The sequence below is a fragment of the Hippocampus zosterae genome, chromosome 3, assembly GCF_025434085.1.
Source record: "Hippocampus zosterae strain Florida chromosome 3, ASM2543408v3, whole genome shotgun sequence".
In the NCBI taxonomy this organism is placed as follows: Eukaryota; Metazoa; Chordata; class Actinopteri; order Syngnathiformes; family Syngnathidae; genus Hippocampus; species Hippocampus zosterae.
Genome location: NC_067453.1, coordinates 23,867,623 through 23,890,900, shown reverse-complemented (window position 1 = coordinate 23,890,900; position 23,278 = coordinate 23,867,623). Strand labels below are relative to the sequence as shown.

The following is a 23,278-nucleotide window of genomic DNA, read 5'->3' as shown; positions in this document are numbered from 1 at the left end:
CATGCATTCACACTCACTTAGGCAGGCACAGTATGGCCTCAGAAACGACGGAGAAATTGTTGTTGGCAAGTTTCAGAGTGCTAAGCTTTGCTGGGAGCTGTTCCAAGGAATCTGAAACCGATAATTATCTTGTTATGAGCCAGAACGGGCGTACCTGATATCGTCTTTTCATATCCAGTCACTCACCTATTTTGTTGGAGGAGGCGTTGAAGATTTCCAGCTTGGGGCAGCCCGTCAGAAAGCTGGGCGAGATGTCCGTCACGGCGTTCTTGCTCACGTCCAGCAGTTTGAGCTCGGGGAGGTGCGGCGGGGGCATGAGGAGATCGGCCACGTTGTTCCTGAAGACCGCAGCCAACAGTCAACATTGTTCTGACGTCAGAGAAGTGTTAGCATCTGACTATTTGGTGGTGGTGGTGGTGGTGGTGGTGGGGCAGTGTGTGTGTGTGTGTGGGGGGGGGGGGGGGGGGATCCTACCCTTCCATCAGCAGCTCCTCTAGGTGCTGTGTGGCCCGCCCCAGCTGGCGTGGGAAGGCGGTCAGCTTGTTGAAGGACAAGTTGAGCTGCCGCAGGGACGGACAGGCGGCCGAAGCGTCAAAGGTGAGATGGGGGCCCACGCAGTTGCGCGACACGTTGAGCGTGGCGAGCGCCGGCAACGCGAGGAGCTCCGCCGGAAGGGACTGAAGCTGGTTGCCCTGCAGGTCCAGTCGGGTCAAGCTGCTTAAACTCTGCACCAGAAAACAGCAAGTTGAGGTTGTGAAGCTGAATTTGTAGTTTTTGTATTTGATGGGCGCGCTAGCTAAGGTTGTCGACATGCCCTGCAAACTAATAATGGCAATCACTCAAATGTTTTGTATTTTAGCGTTGTCCATCTGTTTTTCTTATTTTATTCAACGTTCTTTCGATTTGAGTAGTAATCTGATGAAAAGAGGTCTTAGTCTTTGAAAGCACACTTGAAAGTGGCCAAAATAACCCAAAGACGGCCGTATCAAACCAAAATGGTCGACTTTCTGTGTGTTCCAGTTTAGCTTCTTGAGATTTGAGACCCACTTAAAAAGACAAAGATCCAAATGTTTAGATGTTTAGCCCCACCCACATATTGCATATACACACAATAGATTTCCCAAGGTCAAGTTCATTTGTCAAATTTACCTAAAATGGATGCTTCAAACCAAAACTGAAGACTTCTGGTATGTTTTTGCACTTGCTTTTGCGAGATGTTTTTGGTGGGTTCATTCATGAAAAAGTGTCCGCCAAAGTTTAAGATGGTGAGTGAGTGAAACTGGCTTTGAGGACTACATTTTCCTGTATTTTTCCGTTGGATTCATGACACAATAGAAACAATGGGGGAGGGGGGGGGTGACCAATATTTTTTGCCATGCTCCGCCTCCAGGTGACAAAAAAACTTACAAATGTTTCTCATTTTCCATCGCGTAACTGTCAAGTTAGGTTATTGTTCTTGTATTCTTTTTTTTGTTGTTTTTTTTTTACAAAACACAAAAACTTTAACCAAATATTGATTACACTATATTTATTAATCATTGCATGGGTAGAATTGAATGACCTGTTTTTAAATGATCTGTGATATTTTTTGGGGCCGGGGGGGTCAACAAATGACTTAGGCCATTCTTTTAAGAAGGTAGAGAGATATGCAGTTCAAACTTGGTCTTGCAGCATAAAACAGAGTCTTGCTTGTAGTTTGTCTTTGAAGCACCCATGCTACCGTAAGAGTTCGAACAGATTTTGCATTGCGGCTTATTGGCACCTGACAGAGCGCAGGGGGAAACTCCAGCAGGACATTGTGGCTGAGGTCCAGTCTCAGGAGGTGAGTCAGCTGCTGCTGAACCGGCCCGTGGTCCATCAGGCACAACAGGCAGTCCAACTCGTTCCCCGACAGGTCCAGGAGGCGGATCCTCTCCTTCTCCTTGGGAAGCGCCGATGAAATCTCCAGAGACCCGAACGCTAGAAATGAAATCCAACTCCACTGATTTTCATTTGTGACAATTGGATCAAAAACGACATTGATGAAAATAGATGTGTTCAAATACTTTTTGGGTGCCTTCCATATCGTCTGTGTGCATGCTCGGTGTGTTCGCCATCTATTGGACCACTCTGGGGAAAGAAATGTTTAAACATGTTGGACACAAAAATTATCTGCTATTTCAATATCCACAGAATGATGTGTTCTGTGATAATTTCAATACTGAATTACCTCCCAAAAGAAAGGGCAGACTTTCTTCTTACACCAGAAACAAAAATAGTTTCCAGCTTTTCCGTTCTTTGGTAATCACCAATGGAACATGCGTTGAGTAATTTCTGACCAAGCAGAATGGTGACTTTAACGCGAATAGATTTTGTCTTTGTGACACTTCAAACGATATAACAACAAGAGCAAGACTGCGAAAGTTCTTTTGATGGCAAAATAATGTATTACAGACACAACTTTGAAATGCGCGGGGAGCAATGCTGACTCAATGTGTAGTTCGAGTTGAACATCAATGTTTGTTTTTTTTAACTTAGCCAATTTTTTCTTGACACACACTTTGTACTGCCTACCGGCACACATTCTATATATAGCATAAACAAATTCTGTTCATTTGACGTGACATGGCGAAACGTATAACCTAATCTTGATCTCTTCAAAAACTGTGTTGATCTCAAATCCAAAGTGAAGCAACACTGCCATCTACAGGGATTCTTTTGTCATTACAAAGGTTTCCCAACCGGAAATTCACAGTCTAGATGGGCAAAACCCCTTCCATCCCTACCCATTGATATGTATATGTAATATTTCAAGTACCTCCGCACTGGCGTGTCGGCGGCGTCCATGGTTCCTATTGAACGAGCCCCACCTCAGCTCCTCTGTGGAGTTGTTGTGCGGCTTCAGGGAGACCCCCGTCAATGAATCGCTCCCTAGAGAACCGAAAAGGATTAATAACACGTCACACCAGGCGTGAGTAAATGCCATCCGTACCATCACTCTCCATGTCGTCGAGGAAGAGGCCTTCGTCCACGGAGAGGAAACTGAAGCTGGAGTCATCGCTCTCGTCAGAGATGTATCCGGACGTCAGACAGGGGTCACCCAGGGACTTCAGAGGAGCTCCCGGGGTCCTTGAGCGCTGCAAGGAGTGAATGTAGCGTGCCAAGCTGGCTCCTTTACCTTCGAAACAGAACGCACATTTCGTAATTTAGTTTTTATTCTGGGTTTTTCCCGTTTCAGCCAAATTCTCGATCGCCACAACCTCGAGACCTGTGTCGTTGTGAAAACGATCATTTCACCGGCAAGAGTTGGGTGCTGCATCAGAAACAGTTGGAAGTTGAGGGTCGCCAATATCGGCGTTATTTTCCGACTCCAAAAGTGTCAGAGGGGATTTGATTGATATTGATGATGCGGAGCCAGTTTTAGTAATGACAAAAACCTTTCTGCAAGGTTCTGCGCTTCTGCCTATTTTTAACATCATTCTTTGTCTCCATAATTCCTCCTAGCCACACCTAGTGGTAAATGACCCCATTTGACGTTGAGGTGTGCTTTCAGTGGAATGTAGGCTAAGTTCCTATTTAGCCTTGAGTGTTATGAATGAAAAAGAAACAATGTGTTCGAGCTCTTGGTCCTAACCAAAATACTGTACCGCACTTATAATTTGTTGGGGGTTTTTTTACAAGAATTTTCCTTTTCCTTGTTTTCTTCCTTGCGTAGGTTAGATTTGACTTTTGTATTTATACTTGTGAGATTAAATAAAGACAAATATAAACAGGGCACACAAAGACAAACAACCATCTGCGCTCAAACTCACACCTAGCGACAATTTTCATGTTTTTGGAATGTGGGAAGAAACCGGAGGAACCGGAGAAAACCCACGCAGGCCCGGTGAGAACATGCAAACTCCACACAGGAAGGCCGGAGCCGGGATCGAACCCACGACCTCAGCACTGTGAGGTCGACCACTCAAGCCTCGTATTTTCCGGAAAAAAAAAAAAACTTTCAAAAACAATCATTAAAACACTTTTTTTTAAAGGAAATTAAGCCTTCTTACTGCTGCTGTAGCGCAGACTGCGCAGCCTGCCTCTCTGGGCCAGCAGGGGGCAGAGCCAGGCGGCGTCCAGTCGGCCAAGGCGAAAACCACCGAGACACAAGGCGTTGTTGTTGAGGTCCAGGCCCAGACGACCCAGCAGCTGGATGACCATCGGCCCGTCGCTGCGCTTCACGCTGACGGCCAGGGCCCGGCGCAGGTGCTGTTCGTGGGCGCCTTGGCTCAACAGCAGCACCAGTTCTAGCGGGCCTCCCTTCTCACACACCTGGACCACACACCCAGTGGAAGCACGGGTCAGAATTTGGGTTATGGCCTCTCTGTATTCCAGATTTTCACCTGGGATGCGTCTTGACCAATAAACGGCGGTTGGTTCACTGTATTTTTCGTTATTTGCGGGCAGAGAAGTTTGATCAATGGCCATGCAATATACTGGTGTGCATACCTGGTAGATGAGCGACTCCGTTTTGGTTTTCTTGTTGACGTCGGCCCCGAGCTCGATGAGGCACTCTGCCATGACTGTGTCTCCGTCCTCACACGCCTTCTCCAGCATGTTGTAGTGTAGCTCAGAGTTGGCGCACATCTTGGACAGAGCCAAACACGCTGACCGACGGAGCTGAGGTTATACAAAAAGGATTGGGGAGTGTCCATTTCAGTCTCAAAATGTCATCTCTAATCCAAGGTTAAAATAGATTTGGAATTTTCATTATAGTTCATTTTTATTTTGTTTTGAGTGGTATTTTTTCAAGTTCAATAAGTTTTCATTTGCTCTCAGAGCAATGTCGTTTTTGTTTTTTTACTACTTGTATTTTTAAAATTAGATTTAGTATTCGTTTTTTCATTTTGCGTCGTTCTTTCATGCAAGATGAAACAAAACCTTTACTTACAGTTATTAATAAACATCTTAAAAACAATCATCCACAAATCAAACACAGGGACTGTAAGAAAAGATTTTAAATCAGCAGGGGCATCATGGTGCTTCAAAAGTTACCCGGTAGATACATCACAACCCTAATGTGTAAACCAAGATGGTCTCACTTTCGATCCCTTTTTTGCCAAGTTGCCACTTTCTAAAGTGGATTTGTGGCTTGAATTCCTCTTGAGGAATATTAAACCCGGGTGTAGAATATACAATATTTTTTAATTCTCAGAAACAGACAGTATCAGGACCACAACTCCCAGACGACTGTTTGACCTTCCTCTATCTAATTCCCGTGCCGCAATACAGAAATAAATACATTTTAAAATCATCCCCAGTCGCCAAAGATGAAACCAAAGGGCATTTTCAGTGCAATTATAGTAAGTTTTAGTACGTTTTGTAAACATAAAATGTAAATTCAGTTCGTTTTTGTTTAATGCTTATAAAGGTTGTTTTGATTTGTTATTTGGTTCACGAAAATGTGGTTTCATTCGTTTTGGTTTACTTAAATAACCTCGCTCTAACCAAGTCCCTGTGTTATCACATACTGGATTCTTGCCATGCTCAGGAATGTCAGACTCTCGAAGGTGCTGGAATATCTGGCGGTCAAAGTCTTCCCTCTGCAGCTCCATAGCCGATCCCGAACAGGCATCCAGCATCCTCAATGCCACCTGGAAACACTGCGGAAGACACATGCAGAGTTTGTAAAAGAAGAAAATGTGTGTGTGTCTCTCTCTCTCTATATATATGGATATATATATACAAAGATATAGATATATATTTTTTATCAGTGAAAAAAATATACTCCCAAATGTGTTGGTTTGAATGAAGGCACAAATTGTTTCTAATGTTTTCTCCCTTTTTCAGTCAGTTTTTAATCTTCACACTAGATTGAAATCAATGCAAATCTGTGACATTCGAGGGCACGTGAGCCGCAAATGATGCAGGATGCTCGATACCTTGAGCAGCAAGTCATAATCCTCCTTGTACTGGCCCAGTGAGGCCACCAAGACTGAGGCCAGGACGGGGACAATCATCCTGGAGAGCTTCTTCTTGGACACCAGGTAGCTGAGCAGGGTCAGACCCCAGTAGTGAATTTCTGTCAGATTGGAAGGAAGCATGAATTTTCATTTTATTTATTTATCTTTTGGAGCAGGGATTATATGAGCGCACCTCGATCCTGCGGGAACATCTGCAGCGTGTGGAGCACAGTGTCAATGGCCCCCTGTTGGCAGAGCAGGTCCGCTGCACCCGAGCAGTCGGCCAGAGCGGAGAGCACCTTTAAGCCGTACACCTGGATGGTCGGACACCTGATGAACTGTACACAGACAGAAGAAACCGGTCCCAGAATGACAATATAGAGGCACCGCTGTAATATTGTGCCAGACGGTCATGACACTGCGGCATTTGTACCCTATTGAGGACCTCCAGATAGACTGCATGCGCTCCCTCCACCACACACTGGTTCTTTAGGACCCTCAGGGACACATCGACCATGTCGGGGTCTGCCACCGAGGTGCCGTGCTCTCGTAAGCTCCGGTCTGGGAAAGTTTAGCATGCCGCATGCAGCAGGAGCATTCTGACTTCAGGTCTACAGACTGAATCATACCTGGACAGAGGAAGACCAGGCTGGCCCGCAGGGCCTCCAGCTGAACCTCCGGCTGGAAGTTGTGGAACTTCATGACACTCAGGATCTGACCCACGGCCATGTTGAGCTCGTCCAGGCCGGCCGTCCGGCCCTGAAAGAGGAGGCTCAGCAGGCGGCAGGCGCTGACTGACACCTGGAAGGAGGCTAGGTGCCTCTTCATCATCTCCGCCACGTTGACATGGAGGCCGCTGGACAGCAGCGTGGAGCGCATCTTAGCTACAACACCAAAGTAAGTTATTCCTTTAAATATAAAGTCATTAAAAGGTTTCTGTACACATAGAGAGGACCCCTGTATATTTTCAGTCGGAACTTGTGGTTTCACCTATTTGCAGGTTCAAAAAAAATATTCATTATTTGCAATTTTTTTTGAGGGGGAGACCATGTCATGGTGTTATATTAAAAATGATCTGAGTAAAAATATATTAATTTCATTTTTTACATTTATATATCCGATTGAATGGGTGGAAATTGTTCCCGGATTTTCGCTATTCATGGGGCAGCCGACCCCTATCCTCCTCCTTTTTTACCGTTGCCTGTGTATGCTTTGCGTGTTTGCTTTTGTGTATCAGTTTTGTTTTGTTGCACATGCATTGTGTGTGTATTCATCCTGTAAGGTTTGTGCGTGAATGTTTGTATGCATTTCAAATATTTTGGTGCATTTTACGTGTCTTTGTGTCAATGAGTGTGAGCATTTTCTATGTAACCTTGTCAGTAGATCGTCAACAATCAATGTCGAGTTTGAATATCCAGCCACTTTGCCTTTTCTGCCTTGAATTCATGATAGTTATCCTGCTATGTCCGCGCATTTTCTCATTTCTCCTGTATGCTTCCTGTTTTCGCTCTCCGCATGCCAGTTGTGCATCCTGTTCCTTGCCTGCTTGGACTCAGCGCACAGACACCTGCCACCAAACAGGAACAGTTTTCCTTCACTCACATCTCCCACGCACCATGTTTGTAAACACACAATAAACATATAAGTATTACAATCTGATTTGCCACCCCAAGCTCAGCATTTAGGTCCTTCTCCCCATCTGGGATTTAAAAGTTGGTACTGTATGTGCGTTGTCTGAGTTCTTTCTTGTGCATTTGTAAATGCCAAATGTGTGCATACGTGTGTGTGTGTGTGTGTGTGTGTGTGTGTGTGCGCGGCCCATTTACGATTTTGCTTGACCAGCGTGGCGATGGCGCTGGTGGCGGCCTCGAAGACGGACGGGGAGGAGGAATGAAGCAACATGGCCGCCATCAGCTGTCTGTGAACAGGAGTCCTGAAAATACACGCACAATTTGGACCACAAAATGGTTATCAACTCTTGACATTTTACAAGCAAAAATGTTGAGTCGCATCTCCTAATCAATGGATCGATTAAAAAAAAAAAACTTTGGTGCATGAGGTGTATGTAATATTGATGAAGAGTACCGATCATCCTGCTCCTCTTCTGGACGCCTCCTTCCTGCTCCGTGCACCAACAGACTGTGAATGGCCCAGCATGCAGCTTCCTGCAAGGAGGCATTGGGTTTCTTTGCGTTTCATTCATTTTCGAAGATGGATTTGCTATGCCCGACCTGAACATGTGGATCTGCGGCGTGGACATCCAGTGCGGTGCAGCAGACCCCCATCCAGCCTAGGTCTAAGTCCAAGTCCTCCACATGCTCCGAGCTGCCCCCGCGGTTCTCCTCCGCCTCGCCGTCCTCCAAACCCTGCTCGGCCGCCGCTCTACTCTGCACCATGCTGGATGCTAAAGAGCACAACGTCACGCGCTTTCATGTGATAGCTTTGTCTATGTTTTGTATCTTTTGCACTGTACATAGTTTTAATGGTATTCAATCTACATTTAACCCGGCATTTTTTTGTAAGTGATCTGGTAAAGAGGCAGTAGTAGCAAGTAGTAGTAACAAAAGCTTTCGTAAAATAAATCCAAATAAAGAATGAAAGATAAACAGATATTAAAAAACACAAGTATGCCATCTGATTAAAAAACTTAGTCCAATGTGTTCGAGTTTTTTTTTTGGTTCAAGTTTAGGGTTTTTTTGGTTATTGGAAACTGTTCAATAATCTTGAATTCAGCTTGCCGGGCTTTCCATGCAGAGCCAGCTGCATAATGAAACACTTTTTCAACCCAGCTCTGTGAGGACATGATAAACAGTCAAAGTTGTCACGTTGCGTGGTGGTGGTGGACCGCAAAAAGCAGGCAGGAGGGAGGAGCAGGGTGTACTTTTAATTGTATTTAAAACAAAGAAAACTAAATCCAAAACAAAGTCCAAAATAACAAAGAAAAACCATGACTTAAACAAAAACCATCAATAACCCAAACACTACTAGAACAAACATGACAGCAGCAAAGGAACAGCAAACAAACAAACATGACAGTAGCAAGAGCAAACAATGACCCGACTTTAGGGCTGTTCACACGGCACACATTTGCTCCGGCGCTGCACCGATGTATTTTGTTGCGATATATTTTGCACCGAGGCAAATTGTGTGGAGCGTTAACACGTACAAAGCCGCTGAGCGGGGCAGCCCCGGTACAGTGTCGGGGCTGCCCCACTTGGGTTCACACGGCAGTTTCTGCAGCGGAGCAAAACAACAGAAAACAAACGAGCTGTCGTGTTGGTTCTTTTTAAAACGTAGTGTATATACGCAACTCAAGCGACTACTGGACCGGCATGTTCTTCTCCTTCTCGGTCTCCGTGCCTTCTGCTCGAGAGTGACCGCCCAAGAAAACTTAAATCGACGATGACTTCAATGACACTCAGAAAAGCAAATACGTAATGCGCCGAACAGAAAATCAAGAGAGGAAATCACAAAATAAATTATATGGGAGGCGGGGGGTTGTGAACAGAAAACAAAGGAACAAACAACTCCGAGACAGTCCAGTCTCCTACAAAAGGAAAGATGTTACCAGCCAAGTCTTGTGTCGTTATTAAACAAACACATTACGGAAGTCCGACAGAGCACGAAAGCAACGCATTCTCGCCATACGTACTCTTCACAAGCATTTCCACGGGAGCAAATTTAACCCAGTTGCGTTCACACGTGCAAATTTACATCGGTGCTGCTTCGCAAACGAGCATTTGCTCCGGAGCAAATTTTTAAACCACCCCCCTGAGGTGGATCAAATTTGATCCGGTGTAAGCCTTTTTCCGGGACTACGCCGGAGCTAATTTGCACGTGTGAACGCTCTACTGGAGCAGCCCCGGCGTAGCACCGGACTAAAACTTGCCGTGTGAACAGCCCTAATGAGTGGTCGGGCTGGGAGTCCTTTTAAAGCCCTATTTACTTAATGACCAACAGGTGTGCAGCTGCAGGGGGAGCCCTACAGTGGCACCTGTTGGTCCCAAACCAAATAATGACAAAAGTAAGAAACTAAATTTGATCATAGGCTATGTTGTCCTTGGTTCTTAACAAGGTCAAATCCAAGACACAATGAGACCAAACCTGGTTGAGCCTTTAGTAAAAAGTCAGCCATTGAGTTCAAGCAGGTTTGGCTGTTCAGCTTTTTTGTATGAAGTGCAGTAATGAGTCTGATGGTTTTCGTTTTGAATGAGAGCACGTGTTAATGAGTGTGTATGTGTGTGTGTGTTTGCGTGTGTGGCCTCACTGAGGTCTGCCAGGCAGGAGAGGGCGGCGGCCTGTAACGTGGCGTTGCAGGGGAATGTCCGGCAGGCCCTTACCGCTACCCGGGTCACGCCGTTCAGCACCAGGATGTTGTAGTAGCTCTCTGTGTGGCCACACACGCACAACCGTTCACATACGTACACGCAAACACACAATTGAACACGCAGGCGCATAGAGATCAATCAAATCGACCCAATCAACTGACACAAACCTTTGTCACAATGTCATCCCAGTTCACGCAATCCAAACACGGAAGCCTCCATTGTCATACTTGATCTTTTTGTTCAACACCGTTATCGCTGCATGTTATTGATTTACAAACACGCCACACTAACCCCCCCCCTGTGATACAGTAATTTGTTTTTTTTTTAATTACTATACTGTATCACAACTTTATTTTACATTCTCTCTATATTGCAAATGCAATTGCAATCAACAGAATTTCCCGTATACTGCAACAACTCATTTTATTTTATTTTTCCACCTGCCAAAGCATGCGCGACGGACATGCTGAAGATTCTGTATCGTTATTATTCAAATCAAAACAACTGTCATTATTCTCCTGACCTGATGTGAATCTCCGGAACAGGCAGCATGCTGTTTCCTGGAGCTCCTCATCCTGCGGGAAGGCGTCCATGGCCGAGATGATGGCACAATAGCAGCGAGCGCTGCCGGACATCAACATCTCCACGTTACTGCCTGCAAGTAGACATCATCGTACTTTTTGAGTAAGGTCAATACATTTCAATTAGAAGACATTAAGTAAAGTTAGTAGCCAGTGTTCTGTCATGTTTGGATATGATACACTGTCAAGAAGTATTGGGTGGGACACACCTTGAATGAGTGAAAAGTGAAGAAAATGTTTCTTGTCACAGCTTTTGCTCTTCCATGATGACTTTTCTTTGGGAATTTCTGTTAATGGGCTGGGTCTTGCCCACCAAACTCATGCAAGCGTACAATTTTTATGCTGCCCAAATTAGCCCCAATTGGAAGCGGTCGGAATCGGAAATAGCCCCCGTCAACAATTTCCACACTCAACATTAAATTGTCTGGATGGGTCTACATTTACACCAGGCCCAAAATTTGAAGTAGGTCGTTTTGAATTAGTTGCAGAGCTTGTACTTGAATTTACCCAAATGAATCCCAGTAGCTCATCCCAGATGACACACACAGGGGAGGAAGTCTCGACACTTTCCTGAGATGCTGGTTTGTTTGTTTTTTGTTACTAACCCCGAATGCTCGTGCGAATGTTCCTTGGGCACACTGGTGAAAATAATAGCCTTGTGTTCAACTAAACACACCCAGATTTCACCAGAAGTACAAATATGTGCCTTGACTCAAGAGCATGGCATGCACTGAACTAGGCAGTTGGGCAACTTGCTTAGCATTTTTGCCTCTGCCATTCGAGGTTGGGCGGAGCATTGTGTCAAATTTGGTGCAAGCTGTCATTTCCATGATCCGTGAAATAGGAAATAAACACCAGGCACTAGTTGAACCAATGGACATGAAAATGGAAACGATGGAATGCAAAAAAAGTCTGATGTACCGATGCCCGAAATTCAACGGAAAGTTCAATTTTACACCCACTTTCAAATCAGAAGAAAAAAATGACAGGATATGAGTTTCACATATCAACATAAAGTTGAGTGGATATATCTGTTATGACAGGATACACACACACACACAAAGCTCAAGGATGCATACCAGTTGCCAGCCAATCGCAGGGCACACAGAGACGAACAACCATCCGCGCTCACAATCACACCTTGGTAACAATTTAGAGTGTTCCATTAACCTGCCATGCATGTTTTTGGAATGTGGGAGGAACTCGGACTGCATGGAGAAAACCCACGCAGGCACAGGAGAACATGTAAAGTCCACACAGAGAGGCCGCAGCCGGAATCGAACCATGCACCTCTGCTCTGAGAGGTCACTAAGCTTAATGAACTAAACTTGATGAACTCCAACTAAGGAATTTCCCTAAGTGAGCCCCGAACGAAAGCAATTAGCATGGGCCGATCTGCAATGCTAAGATACAATACAATACATGCTGATTTATATAGCGCTTTCACAACAGCGGCAGCTGTAACAAAGCGCTTTACAAAACAGTTAACATAAAGTAAAATAATAAACAACACATAACATAAAACACGGACAGTCATGCAGTTCTAACCACTTTTCCATCACACGCTTTGTTTGAAGCAGTTTGAGATGAAAGAGGAGAGAATCAAAGTGTCTTTTAACCAGTGGATCAGAGACGTCATGCTCAAAATGTGCACACGTCGGCTACAAGCTAAGTTTCAAAGTCAACAAGAAGCTGTAGCATCCATTGCCGAAAAAAGAGATTGGTTCACTTCTCCTGTCCCATGGAAATCCATTTCAATTCCAAGCGGCGACTCACGGTTCCAAATACCCATCGGCGCTCTTCGCCAACGCTCCTCTCTCCTGTCCAACAGCGCTGACATAGCCACTGAACAAATCGGGGTTGTGAAAAATGCTGCCAATTACTGGCGCAAAAAACACAAGCGCCCCAGGTCTGTCCAGCACCGACAGTCAATTGCGCCGACATTCCTCCCAATCAAAATCTGTGCTGGTACTGGCGTGCTGCCGAGAAGGCGCAACCACCAAGCACAGATACTGCTCCTTTGACGAATGTCGTGGCCAAAAAGCGCTGAAAACAGTCCATATCAGGTCCACACAATGAAACAACAAACAACATGTGACAAAACAAAAGACAAAAACAGCAAAAAAGAACAAAAAAGCAAGGCTCTTGAAGAGCACTTGCCGAAGGCTCCCTACTCGGGTGCCATCTTGGAAAAAAAAAAAAAGATGTATAACTTATGTCATTTCCTCATGATGTTCTGCATTATTTCAGCAGGATACGAGTGTGGGATTTCATACTTGATGGATAGGCCCAATGTTCGCAATATGGTGCAAATTATATGTATAGCAGTTGTTTGAGCCCTTGTTGCGGTTCAAGCATGTGAATTATTATCATCATCTGACCAACTTTTCTAGAATTCCAAGTCGCCGAGTGGTTTGCGACCTCATAGAAAGCGAGTGGGAATAAATGCCATGACACAATCATGGAGTACTTTCCCACACTGTATAAATCAGAGTCTTCGTCAAGCCAAATCGCAGAGAGCGGATAATTCATTACATTTGTGCGGAGGCTAAATAAGTCCCTGCATTACATCAGCAGAGACATGCGTTTCCACACAGGGCAATGTGAACCTAAACATATTCAAAGAGGACAATAATTACGCACACTTGGGAGCCAGGGAAAAACAGAAATTTTCCCCACCCTTACAATAGTAGTTACTCAATGAAAGTCATTATGAGGCAAAAAGAGTTTAAAATAGAGCCGCCCGTTCACGAGGCTACGACTGTGTATTACACATGCGTGGCATTTCCTCTGAATATACATCAAAATGTGCATCTAACACAATGAAAACCTCAGAACGCTTCTTCTGGTGAGTACAGGTGTGCTCACTTAGCATTAGCATTAGCATGGCACGCGCACATCCGCTTTCAAGTATTCACGCAAAGTTACTGAAAAGCGTGAGGCGGCGGTTAAAAACTGTTGACATGTGCTTTTGACGCTGATGCCAGCCAAGTCAAGTTATTAACACCCAGGTTGGCTTTGACAGGTCTGGAAAATTTGCAAACGTGCAGCCTGCCAGGCGCTGGTTTGCAAATCAGGCTTGGCCGCATTTGCGCATTGCAATAGATGCGCTTGCTGCGAAACTAGAGCCCTTAAGTGCTTGCTGGATGTTTTGTTTTGAGGTATGTAGTTGACTTAGAGCTAAACCCAGCTAGATTCACATTACGGATGCCAGAGGGCAAGGAAAAAAACATGCGTTGCATGTCGGCCAAGCTTGTCGCGACCTCACGTTTAACCCTCGTAGTGCACCGCTTGCGATAAATGTTAAAATGATGTCTTTGAATCAAAGGCAAAGGCATTCAGAAAAGCACGAGAGAGCTGAAACTTATGGAGGGGTTCTAAAATGGCCTAAATTTCATGACGTCACCGGCTGATAATTCTCAGGCATTGCAGCAATAATAAAAAAAACACGTTTTGATACCTTAATCTTCACAATTTACATATTTTGCACCACAGAGACCCATTATAATTCATATTTTTGAATGCATCATAAACCTAATGTGTAAACATGCATTTCACGCGATTTTCACGTCAATCGCTTTGTTTTCGCTTGGACAGATGTATGCATGCCACATTGTTGGGTTGAGGTCATTATCAATTGTGCAACTTTTAGGTGGCGCCAGAGGATCGCAAATGAGTTTGCCTTTTTGCAGGAGGCTTCAAACCAATGCATTTTACATGAACACTCCCGGTCGGGATTGTTAGTAAGGCTTGGTTGGGACCTCCAGACACAATTTTTTTTTCCTTTTGCAAAAAATAAAGAATAAAAAATCCCAAAGAACTAATAAAAACTATATATGTATGGATAGCACAGATGCCTCTGAACATTTTGAGTGTTTGAAAAAAAAAAAACAAACAGAAAATACATCATTACAAAAATTGTAAAATGCATAACTTAAGGCCTTTTTAATTTGGAGCACACATGGGTTTTAATGACAAACTGACAGATTGACAGGCTGTTGTAAGAGTTACATAATATTTATACTTAATGGTATTGTGGTCATAATGATTGAGGAGGGTCTTACTGGGTCTTGACAGGGGGAGGAGAACCTTCATGGCCTGAAGTAGCAGCATAGGGTTACCGGGGAACCCATGTAGTGCAGCGAGAACCACCACATGGTCTTGGTTCTCCACAAACTCCACCAGGTGCTCGTCACTCACTGCAACATCACAATAATTCATGTTAAAAATAAATACATAAGTAAAACGTTATGATGCATTCGATATCAAAGGCATAAAATAATTTAACACAAAATGTACTTTTCCTTGAAATACTTCCGTACTAATAGTCTGAAGAAACATTCGTGCGTATGACTCCTTGTTTTGAATTTCAGCAATCGGTTCATATCAAACGTATCAGACAGTTTATTGTCAATCATCATTTTAAAACATAATGTTCAAGTGCAAAGGTTGTCGTCATGAGCTAATGCGAGATATCTAACAAACAACACTTCTTGCTTAAAGTAATGTTCCAATTTCAAGGTTGCCCAGAACTGGTTCATTAAAGTATTGACGGTGAGCTAACTTGTAGAAACTGTATTGCCAATCATCTACTTAAAGCTTTAATGTAAATGTTTTCCGCAATTGGGCGATTACAACAAAGTCATTGTCCTCAAGCTTGTGGAAATTGCGAAATAACCAATACTTGCCAATCATTTGCTTGAAGTGCAATGTGTAAATTTCACAGCTGCTGAAAATGTGTTTATTCAAAAAAAAAAGGGTAATGTGTGAGCTTTATCACAACAAAAATAGCATTTATTGAAATTCCGTCTGCTCCACACCCAACATTGCATTCCAAAGGTGGCAACGCATGGCTGATGAATACAAAGTCATGATGGTCGGTCGGCTTCATTCTTGACATTGTTGTATGGCCCAATAGTTGTTTTTTGTTTGTTTGTTTGTTTGTTTGTTTGTTAAGTTTGACAGTGTTGACAGAGCATGGAAAATAATCTGTTGTCACACGCCGAATGAGCACGACCAATCACTTCAGACTCACCTCGATGCAGGAGCGCCTGCAGAGCTCGACAGCCTTGGAGCTGCACCTCCTCACCAGTGGGGAAAGCCTTCATGGCCCGTACCACTAGGCCGAACACGTCCTCCTCCTCGTCTTCCAGCAGCAGCAGAGCAATGGCATCTGCGTGAGAAGGAGGGGAAAAAAAAAACACGATGATGTCTCGTGTGCTCCAACACAAGTTTATTTAAAAATGAACAAAAATTCCGATGAGCAGCAATTTTGATGAATAATCTTGAGTACTTTATTGATCAAAGTACCGATAGTCATTATTATCATTCTGGTCATAATGTTGCTGCCCTAAATTCCACTCAGAATTGACATGTCGAGAAATATTTATCACGTAATTAAATCCTTGGATAAAATCCAAAATTCTTATTGCTCTAGGGTTTATGTTTATGTTCTTTCCTCAGTTATGATTCAGCGCTGTGAACTCTGCTGAGCGACAAATATCCGAGCAGATGCATGACCTGGAAAAATATTTTCGTCGGCGGGAGCACATAACTCCTACTCTGGCATCCCTTCACTGGCTCCCCATACATTTTAGAGTTATTTTTAAGATCCTGCTATTTGTTTTCAAATCTTTAAATGGTCTCGCCCCACCTTACCTCTCTGAGCTCCTTCGCCCCTGCCCGGTGCCTCATCGTTGCGGACCAGACACTATTGATTTTTAGTTCGACTGTTTTTGTGCTTCCTACTGTATTTGTTATTATTGGTTGTTGTCATCTGAATGATTTTTGCTCCATGTACAGCACTAGTCTGCAGCTCTGGTTGTTTTAAATACAGTCGAGTTGAGTTGAGCAGCAAGATTAGATTTCTCTCAACAAAGGAAAAGCACCAAACAGTGAGAGCGTTGTATATTTCCACTAGCGAACTAATTCAGCACCCTTTCTTAATTAACGCACTCGAACAAATGGGAAACTCCCAGATTAAACGTAAGCTAATTGCATTTGTAAAGCGTCTTAATTGTGCGGTTCAATGACAGCGCCTGAGGCTTAATGGTTGTTTTGCACGTCGGAACAGATTAGTGGCCGTGAATTTGTTGTATGCATTATATATGTTGTGTTTATTATTTTACGTTATGTTAACTGTTTTGTAAAGCGCTTTGTTACAGCTGCCGCTGTTGTGAAAGCGCTATATAAATCAGCATGTATTGTATTGTATTGTATTGTATATATATATATATATATATATATATATATATATATATATATATATTATATATAAATTTCCCCAGTGTGGGACGAATAAAGGATATCTTTCTTTCTTATACGGCATGTGAAAATTTGTGCGGACGGTATATATGATATATGAAGCGGGAGACATTTCCTGTTTAAACAATTGGCTTCATTCATCAACTAAACAACTGTAATGTTTAATTTATGACATTAATAAGCATACTTTTAGGCTAAACACGTCAAATTCCACTTTCACATTAATTGTACCTAGCTTATGTCACGTCGAGGTACAAGTTATTGCTTTCTAAAACGTGCTATACATCACGTAAGGTTACATCTTAGTTCCAATTACTGAGATAAATACAAGCTACCGGTACTTCTAAGTTACTTGCTAGGTTACGTCTTGGTCTAAGTTACTTCCAAGTAAACATTACTGCTACCTTACTTCCTGGGTACTTTGTAGGTAATGTTTTTGTTCAATTTACTTACTGGTGCATGCTAATGCTACTTCCAAGAGACTGTCATGTTGTTTCCTAGCTTAACTTTTAACTCAAGTTACAACCTGGTAGGCTACAACTTCCATCTACAGTAAATTGACTTTCTCGGTTGTGTACGGGCTCAAGACACTTCAAGATACAAGTTTTTACCTGGTACAACTCACTTTTACTGTCGATAGCTTCCTAAGTTAGGCGTATGTCTTGCCCTGGTTACTGACAGTTACAAGTTACTTTGACCTTACTTTCTAGGTGACAGCTAAGCTGAAGTCACTGTTTGGTTACTTCAACGTGAAGTTACGTCAAGTTACAATCTATTTTTATGTGTGTTACCTCCTGGGTTACACATTGGCTGAAGTTACTAACATGTACAAGATGTTGCTGGTACAACTTGGATATAATTTCCTACTTGTTACTCTTAGGTCCTGTTACTTCTAGTTACAAATGATGTCTATGTCGCTTCTAATGTTGCGTTTTCACTTAAGACAATGCGTGGTACAAATTGCGTTTATGTTCTTTCCCAGGGTACCTCTAAGCTTACGTTACTACGTGGTACAAGTTAACTTGTTTTGTGTTTGCATAACAGTAAATAATATGCTAGAATACAATGCAGAAAGTTGCAAGGTGTATTTGCACTATTTTAGTTGTGCCAACAATACCAGTCTATTAAAAAAAAAAAAAACACTCACGGTGGTTAGTTATGATTACTTGGGAACAAATGCTGCAGCAAAATGGAAGCACTTTAAAACAAAACCGAAAACGAGGTAACAGACACCGTTATCCGCCCTTACTGGAATGTACCTGAGCGTAGAAGGAGGGACACAGCTTGGAGCGCAACAATGGCCACCCGGCTATCTGCGTGGTACTGCGACAGAACTCTCAGGATCTGCCTGTACACACACAAACGCCCGCGCAAGCACACACAGGCATATAGTTAAGAATTTCTATTAATCCTATTCTGTATTGACATGTGTGATAGTGTTCATCAGAACCTGCTTGGTGCATTTTTGGAATGTGTGAAATGACTGGCAACATCTTCTCAAAAGGGGAAGTGTGACACCGTTTGTCAAATGAAAAGGGATTTGAAAGCTGTTGGTTATTGAAATAACGCGCAACAGCAGGTTAAGTCAACGCCAAAATGTTCTTTACAAGACTACGTTCTATGTGCTTTCACAAGTCTAAACACGGGCATTCTGATTCATATTATGTGCGTGCGTGTGTGTGTGTGTGTGTGTGTGTGTGTGTGTGTGTGTGTGTGTGTGTGTGTGTGTGTGTGTGTGTGTGTGTGTGTGTGTGTGTGTGTGTGTGTGTGTGTTTGCAATATGAGCTAAGCAGCTAAATCGACCCGTTTTTCAGGGGGTGGCCGTTTTCCACTTTCATTTGACTGAAAATGATAGCAGTTGCTTGCTCAGGTAACGAGCAATCAAGGCTCACCTGTGTTCTGAAGCTGAGCCATGATTGGTCGTTACCTGCGCCCTGAGCAACCATGATGTCATATTCAGTCAACATCATATAAACATATTCTTGTAAAGTATTCCCCCCCCCTTTTAAAGAGTGTTCACTTGTTTTACTGCATGACTCTCTCTGTCAATAAATAACCTCCACAAAGATACAAGGGTGTCCAAAGTGCAGCCTGGGAGCTAATTGCGGCCCACGGCATGTTTTTGGTTGCCGTTTTGTTTATTGCTGTGCCCCATATTGTGACCAAATTTAAAAAAAAAAAAAGAATGATCGCAGTAACTGAAAATGGCCCGCATCAGAGCAAAACAGTTACACCCCAAACATTAAAAGGTTGAAGTTGCCTTTTTGGTGCCAGTTACTTCTATGTTATTTCCCAGGTTATATCTTAAGTGGGCGGCACGGTGGATCGACTGGTTAGCACGTTGGCCTCACAGAACAGAGGTGCAGGGTTCAATTCCGGCTCTGGCCTTCCTGTGTTGAGTTTGCGTGTTCCCCGTGCTTGCCTAGGTTTTCAACGGGTACTCCATGTTTCCTCCCACATTCCCAAAACATGCATGGCAGGCTAATTGAACACTCTAAATTGTCCCTAGGTCTGACTGTGAGCGCGGAAGGTTGTTCTTCTATGTGTACGTTGCGATTCCTTGGCAACCAGTTCAGGGGGTGTGTACCCCGCCTCCTGCCCAAAGCCAGCCGGGATAGGCCGGCCCAAGCATGTCCACAACCTTTATGAGGATAAGCGGGTTAGAAAATGGATGGTTGGATGGATGCCTGAAGTGAGAGATGAGAACAAACTTATTCCTCCTCCCAAGTGGACTGTCAGCAAAAAAGGTATTGCCTGCATGTATTCAACAGGACAAAATATACATCATTAATCCACTGACTACCGTAATAATTACATAATCTTAATCTCAGTTGATGAAAGCAGGTAAAAATGTTCAGTAAGTACCATTACATGCATGAAATACCGTAATGCAGGAAGTTATCACACCACCCAAACTGAGTTGGCAGATTTTTCGAAACAGCCCTCACTCAGTATGATTCGGTGCAATTGTATTGACTTTGAGCGTGATGCAGCTACTTACTGGTGAGGTGTGTTCAAGCTCTCCAGCATGCCTGGACAAATTTCCAGCAGCTGACACAGCAGTGACCAGCCCACCTGTGGCGAGAGTATAATGTCTTCACATACAATGTAGAGCAAACTCCCCTTTATCGCCGGAATACTTTTCAGATCTTACGCGCCATGAGTAAAGATCAAAAATATCAAATCTGTTTGCAGGGCCCATACACCTTCAACATATTTAAACATATCAAAAACATACTTAAACTTGTTAAAGCACTTTTTTAAGTGTTTCCTAGCCGTTGTTTTCACTCTCACTTGCACAGTGCTCCAAATAAGAGTGCTCATTTCATACAGTTTATTTGTCACTACCAGATGACATTTACAGTAAAATTGAGACATAAAACTAAAGATATTTTGAGAGAAAAAAAAAAATTGAATATTTATACTTTTCAAATGTACAATGTAATTTCGTCTAACAAAAGTTTGCTAGCTTAATACTAACAATGCAAAATGCCCCCAAAAAATCTATGGAATAGCAACGGTGTCAAATGTCTGGAAATGTGATGCCTCAAAGGGACTCTTACGTTAGACAGTGTTCATAAATGTCAGAAATGACAATAAAGGTTCGAGCAAGCCACCGAAAATCAGTTATGAGGAAAATATTTCATTTGCTATCTTCGCGGGAGCTTCTGGTGCGCTTTTTGGGAGGAAATTGACTTTAAAATCGCCCAATTAATGTACAAAGCATACAATAACCTGCTCTGCCAAAACATTCAGAAGTTTTTTGAAATTCGAGAAAGCAACTATGAATTAAGAGGTACCAACTTATTCAAAAAACTCAAAACAAGAACAAACATCAAGCAAAGAAGTGTATCTAGCAAAGGTGTTGATATGTGGAATAATCTCGAAACGGACCTAAAAATGAGTAAATCGCTTGCTGATTTCAAAAACAAATTCAAAAAAATAGTACAAACAACCTACATCAATCAGAGTCAAAATGATAAATTCTAAACATTAAATAAAATGATAAATCAGAACTACGTTGATAAATAGAGAAAGGTATTGAAATATCCATTATGAATACAAGAGAAAATTGACACAAGAGTGTCAGGGTGAGGATGTATATAATCCCGATACAAACCAAAAGTTGTGAAAATATCACGGTTAAGGGTAAAGTATGAGCCTTAATGGAGACTTCTTCTTACTTTTTCTTTTCTGATTGATATAAAAATGATTTAGTAGATATAAACACATAACGGGGTAGGACTAGATAAGTTTTTTTACTTCATCCTACTCCCTTGAACATAACTGTGTTGAATGAAGACTGATTTCTTTCTTTTTACTTTTTTATCTACCTTATTTTCTGTCAAATTATTACTGTATATGTTTTATGTTCAATAAACAAACAAACAAACAAAACAAATAGACAGACGTCTCTTTCCTCCAGTCAGGACTGCACCCGAACAGTTACGGTGTGTTCAAGTACCGTACCTGCTGGACTCCACGGCTCTCCATGTGTGATGACAGCGTGGCCATGAGCGGCTTCTGGATGTCTTTGTCGGCAAACAGCTGGCACGCTGCCATAAAGAGAGACCACATGATTAGCCCTCAGTTCTTCACACCGATTCAATTTTGTGTGTTGTTTTGCTCTGCGGCACCGCTAAAATTCTGAAGTGTCCTTTACTAAGAAGATAGAAAATGGAAAGCATTGGTTCTCAGGAAAGTCAGACCAATACAAGTGAAGGATGAGTTAGACAGACTGTAAGATCGACAAGGAGATGTCATTGATCTACAAGTGATGGACTATTTGGAAAAAAAAGTAACATTCAAGTGAAGGTTATTGATCATTAACCAACCATTGAAGTCGTAGTGGGACATTTGGGAAAGTTGGGACATTTGATCTATTAGAAAAAGAGTAGTTGAAGGACAAGTTAGACGCATGGGCTGTGGAAAGTCAATGACCGAGATGTGAAGGAGTAGTTGGACGTTTGGGGTTTTGGACAATTGCTCTATTAGGGGAAGGACTAGTTGGACATTAGATATGTTAGGGAAGGCGTAGTTGGAGAACTAGTCGGGCAAGTGAGCTATTGCACAAGTGAATGAATAGGGAGACATTCAAGAGAGCTGGGCATTGGCTCTAGTAAGGAAGAAGCTGTTGTATTCGTTGGGCATTTATGTTTGGTAAAAAGTAGATCATCTAAATCTATATCTCCCAGTGAAAACTCCGTTGGTAATTTGGGCGATTAGAATTTGGATCAGGAAAGGACTACACGTTAAGGGAGCTGGACATTGAGTCTGATAGGGAAGGAATAGTTGAAAGACTAGTCGGACACTGCATCCATTTGGGAAAGACTGAAATGGACGCTGGAACTATTGGAGATGGAGTAGACTAAAAACAAATTATATATTGGATTTTGTGGGGAAGAGTTGGACATTGAAGCTATTAGGGAAGGAGCAGTCAAAAGACTAGTTTAACAATAGATTTATAAGGAAGGGACTAGTTGTACATATTGGACTAGCTAGATAATGGCTTTCATAAGGAAGGAGCAGTTAAATGACTATTCGGACATTAGACCAGTTAGAGTAGGACTGGTTGAAGTGCAGTGTGTTATACCGGAGACAAATTCCTTGTGTGTTCTACATACTTGGCCAATAAAGATGATTCTGATTCTGATTCTGAACAATTCAGGCTTGCTAGACATAAGATCTATGGAGATGGAGTAATTAAAAGACTTGTTGGAGATTGGAGCCAGCAAAGGAGGATTAATTGAAGGTCTCGATGGATACTTGTTGATCTACAGGTTATGGTCTAGTTGGACAGTAAAGGGGACTGGGCATTGGACCTGTTAGGGAGGGACTAATTGGACATTTGATTTAATTGGGAAAGAGTCATTGGATGACTAGTTGGACAGTGGCTCAATGGGGAAGGACTAGTTGAAGGGTTGATGCTCAACGTGATGCACATGCAGCCACAAATTGCCCCTACCATGGTTGGTGTGCGACAGGAAGAGCAGATCCTGCAGGATCTGGATGAGCGTGCACAGCTGTCTATCCTCCTGCGGGCTTCTGAGCCTGACCAGGAGCTTCCTCAGGCTCTCCTCCAGTTCCTCTTTGTTGTCCATCGCGTCAAAGGCGCCTCGGAAAGTCAGATCATGGTAGCCTCGAGGATAGGTTCCGGGGGACCGCGCGGGCGCTACAGCCC

General features: G+C 43.0%; 1 protein-coding gene across 1 annotated transcript in view; it reads right to left on the bottom strand.

The window, feature by feature from the left end:
* Nucleotides 1-23,206, bottom strand: part of lrrk2 (leucine-rich repeat kinase 2) — a 36,483-nt gene extending 13,277 nt beyond the window's left edge. The window contains exons 1-25 of the mRNA XM_052061194.1: nt 23,063-23,206; nt 21,568-21,653; nt 20,099-20,172; nt 18,357-18,445; nt 15,869-16,006; nt 14,898-15,032; nt 10,776-10,907; nt 10,192-10,311; nt 8,156-8,328; nt 8,010-8,089; nt 7,751-7,857; nt 6,554-6,808; nt 6,358-6,485; nt 6,118-6,262; nt 5,904-6,043; nt 5,493-5,624; nt 4,471-4,641; nt 4,032-4,293; nt 2,972-3,157; nt 2,798-2,910; nt 2,046-2,109; nt 1,763-1,959; nt 475-725; nt 187-338; nt 18-111 (exon numbers count right to left, since the gene is read on the bottom strand). Coding sequence (XP_051917154.1) covers nt 18-111; nt 187-338; nt 475-725; nt 1,763-1,959; nt 2,046-2,109; nt 2,798-2,910; nt 2,972-3,157; nt 4,032-4,293; nt 4,471-4,641; nt 5,493-5,624; nt 5,904-6,043; nt 6,118-6,262; nt 6,358-6,485; nt 6,554-6,808; nt 7,751-7,857; nt 8,010-8,089; nt 8,156-8,328; nt 10,192-10,311; nt 10,776-10,907; nt 14,898-15,032; nt 15,869-16,006; nt 18,357-18,445; nt 20,099-20,172; nt 21,568-21,653; nt 23,063-23,198 — 3,560 coding nt within the window. The 5' untranslated portion in view covers nt 23,199-23,206. The remainder of the gene's footprint in view (nt 1-17; nt 112-186; nt 339-474; nt 726-1,762; nt 1,960-2,045; nt 2,110-2,797; nt 2,911-2,971; nt 3,158-4,031; nt 4,294-4,470; nt 4,642-5,492; nt 5,625-5,903; nt 6,044-6,117; nt 6,263-6,357; nt 6,486-6,553; nt 6,809-7,750; nt 7,858-8,009; nt 8,090-8,155; nt 8,329-10,191; nt 10,312-10,775; nt 10,908-14,897; nt 15,033-15,868; nt 16,007-18,356; nt 18,446-20,098; nt 20,173-21,567; nt 21,654-23,062) is intronic.
* Between the last annotated feature and the right edge of the window lie 72 nt (nt 23,207-23,278).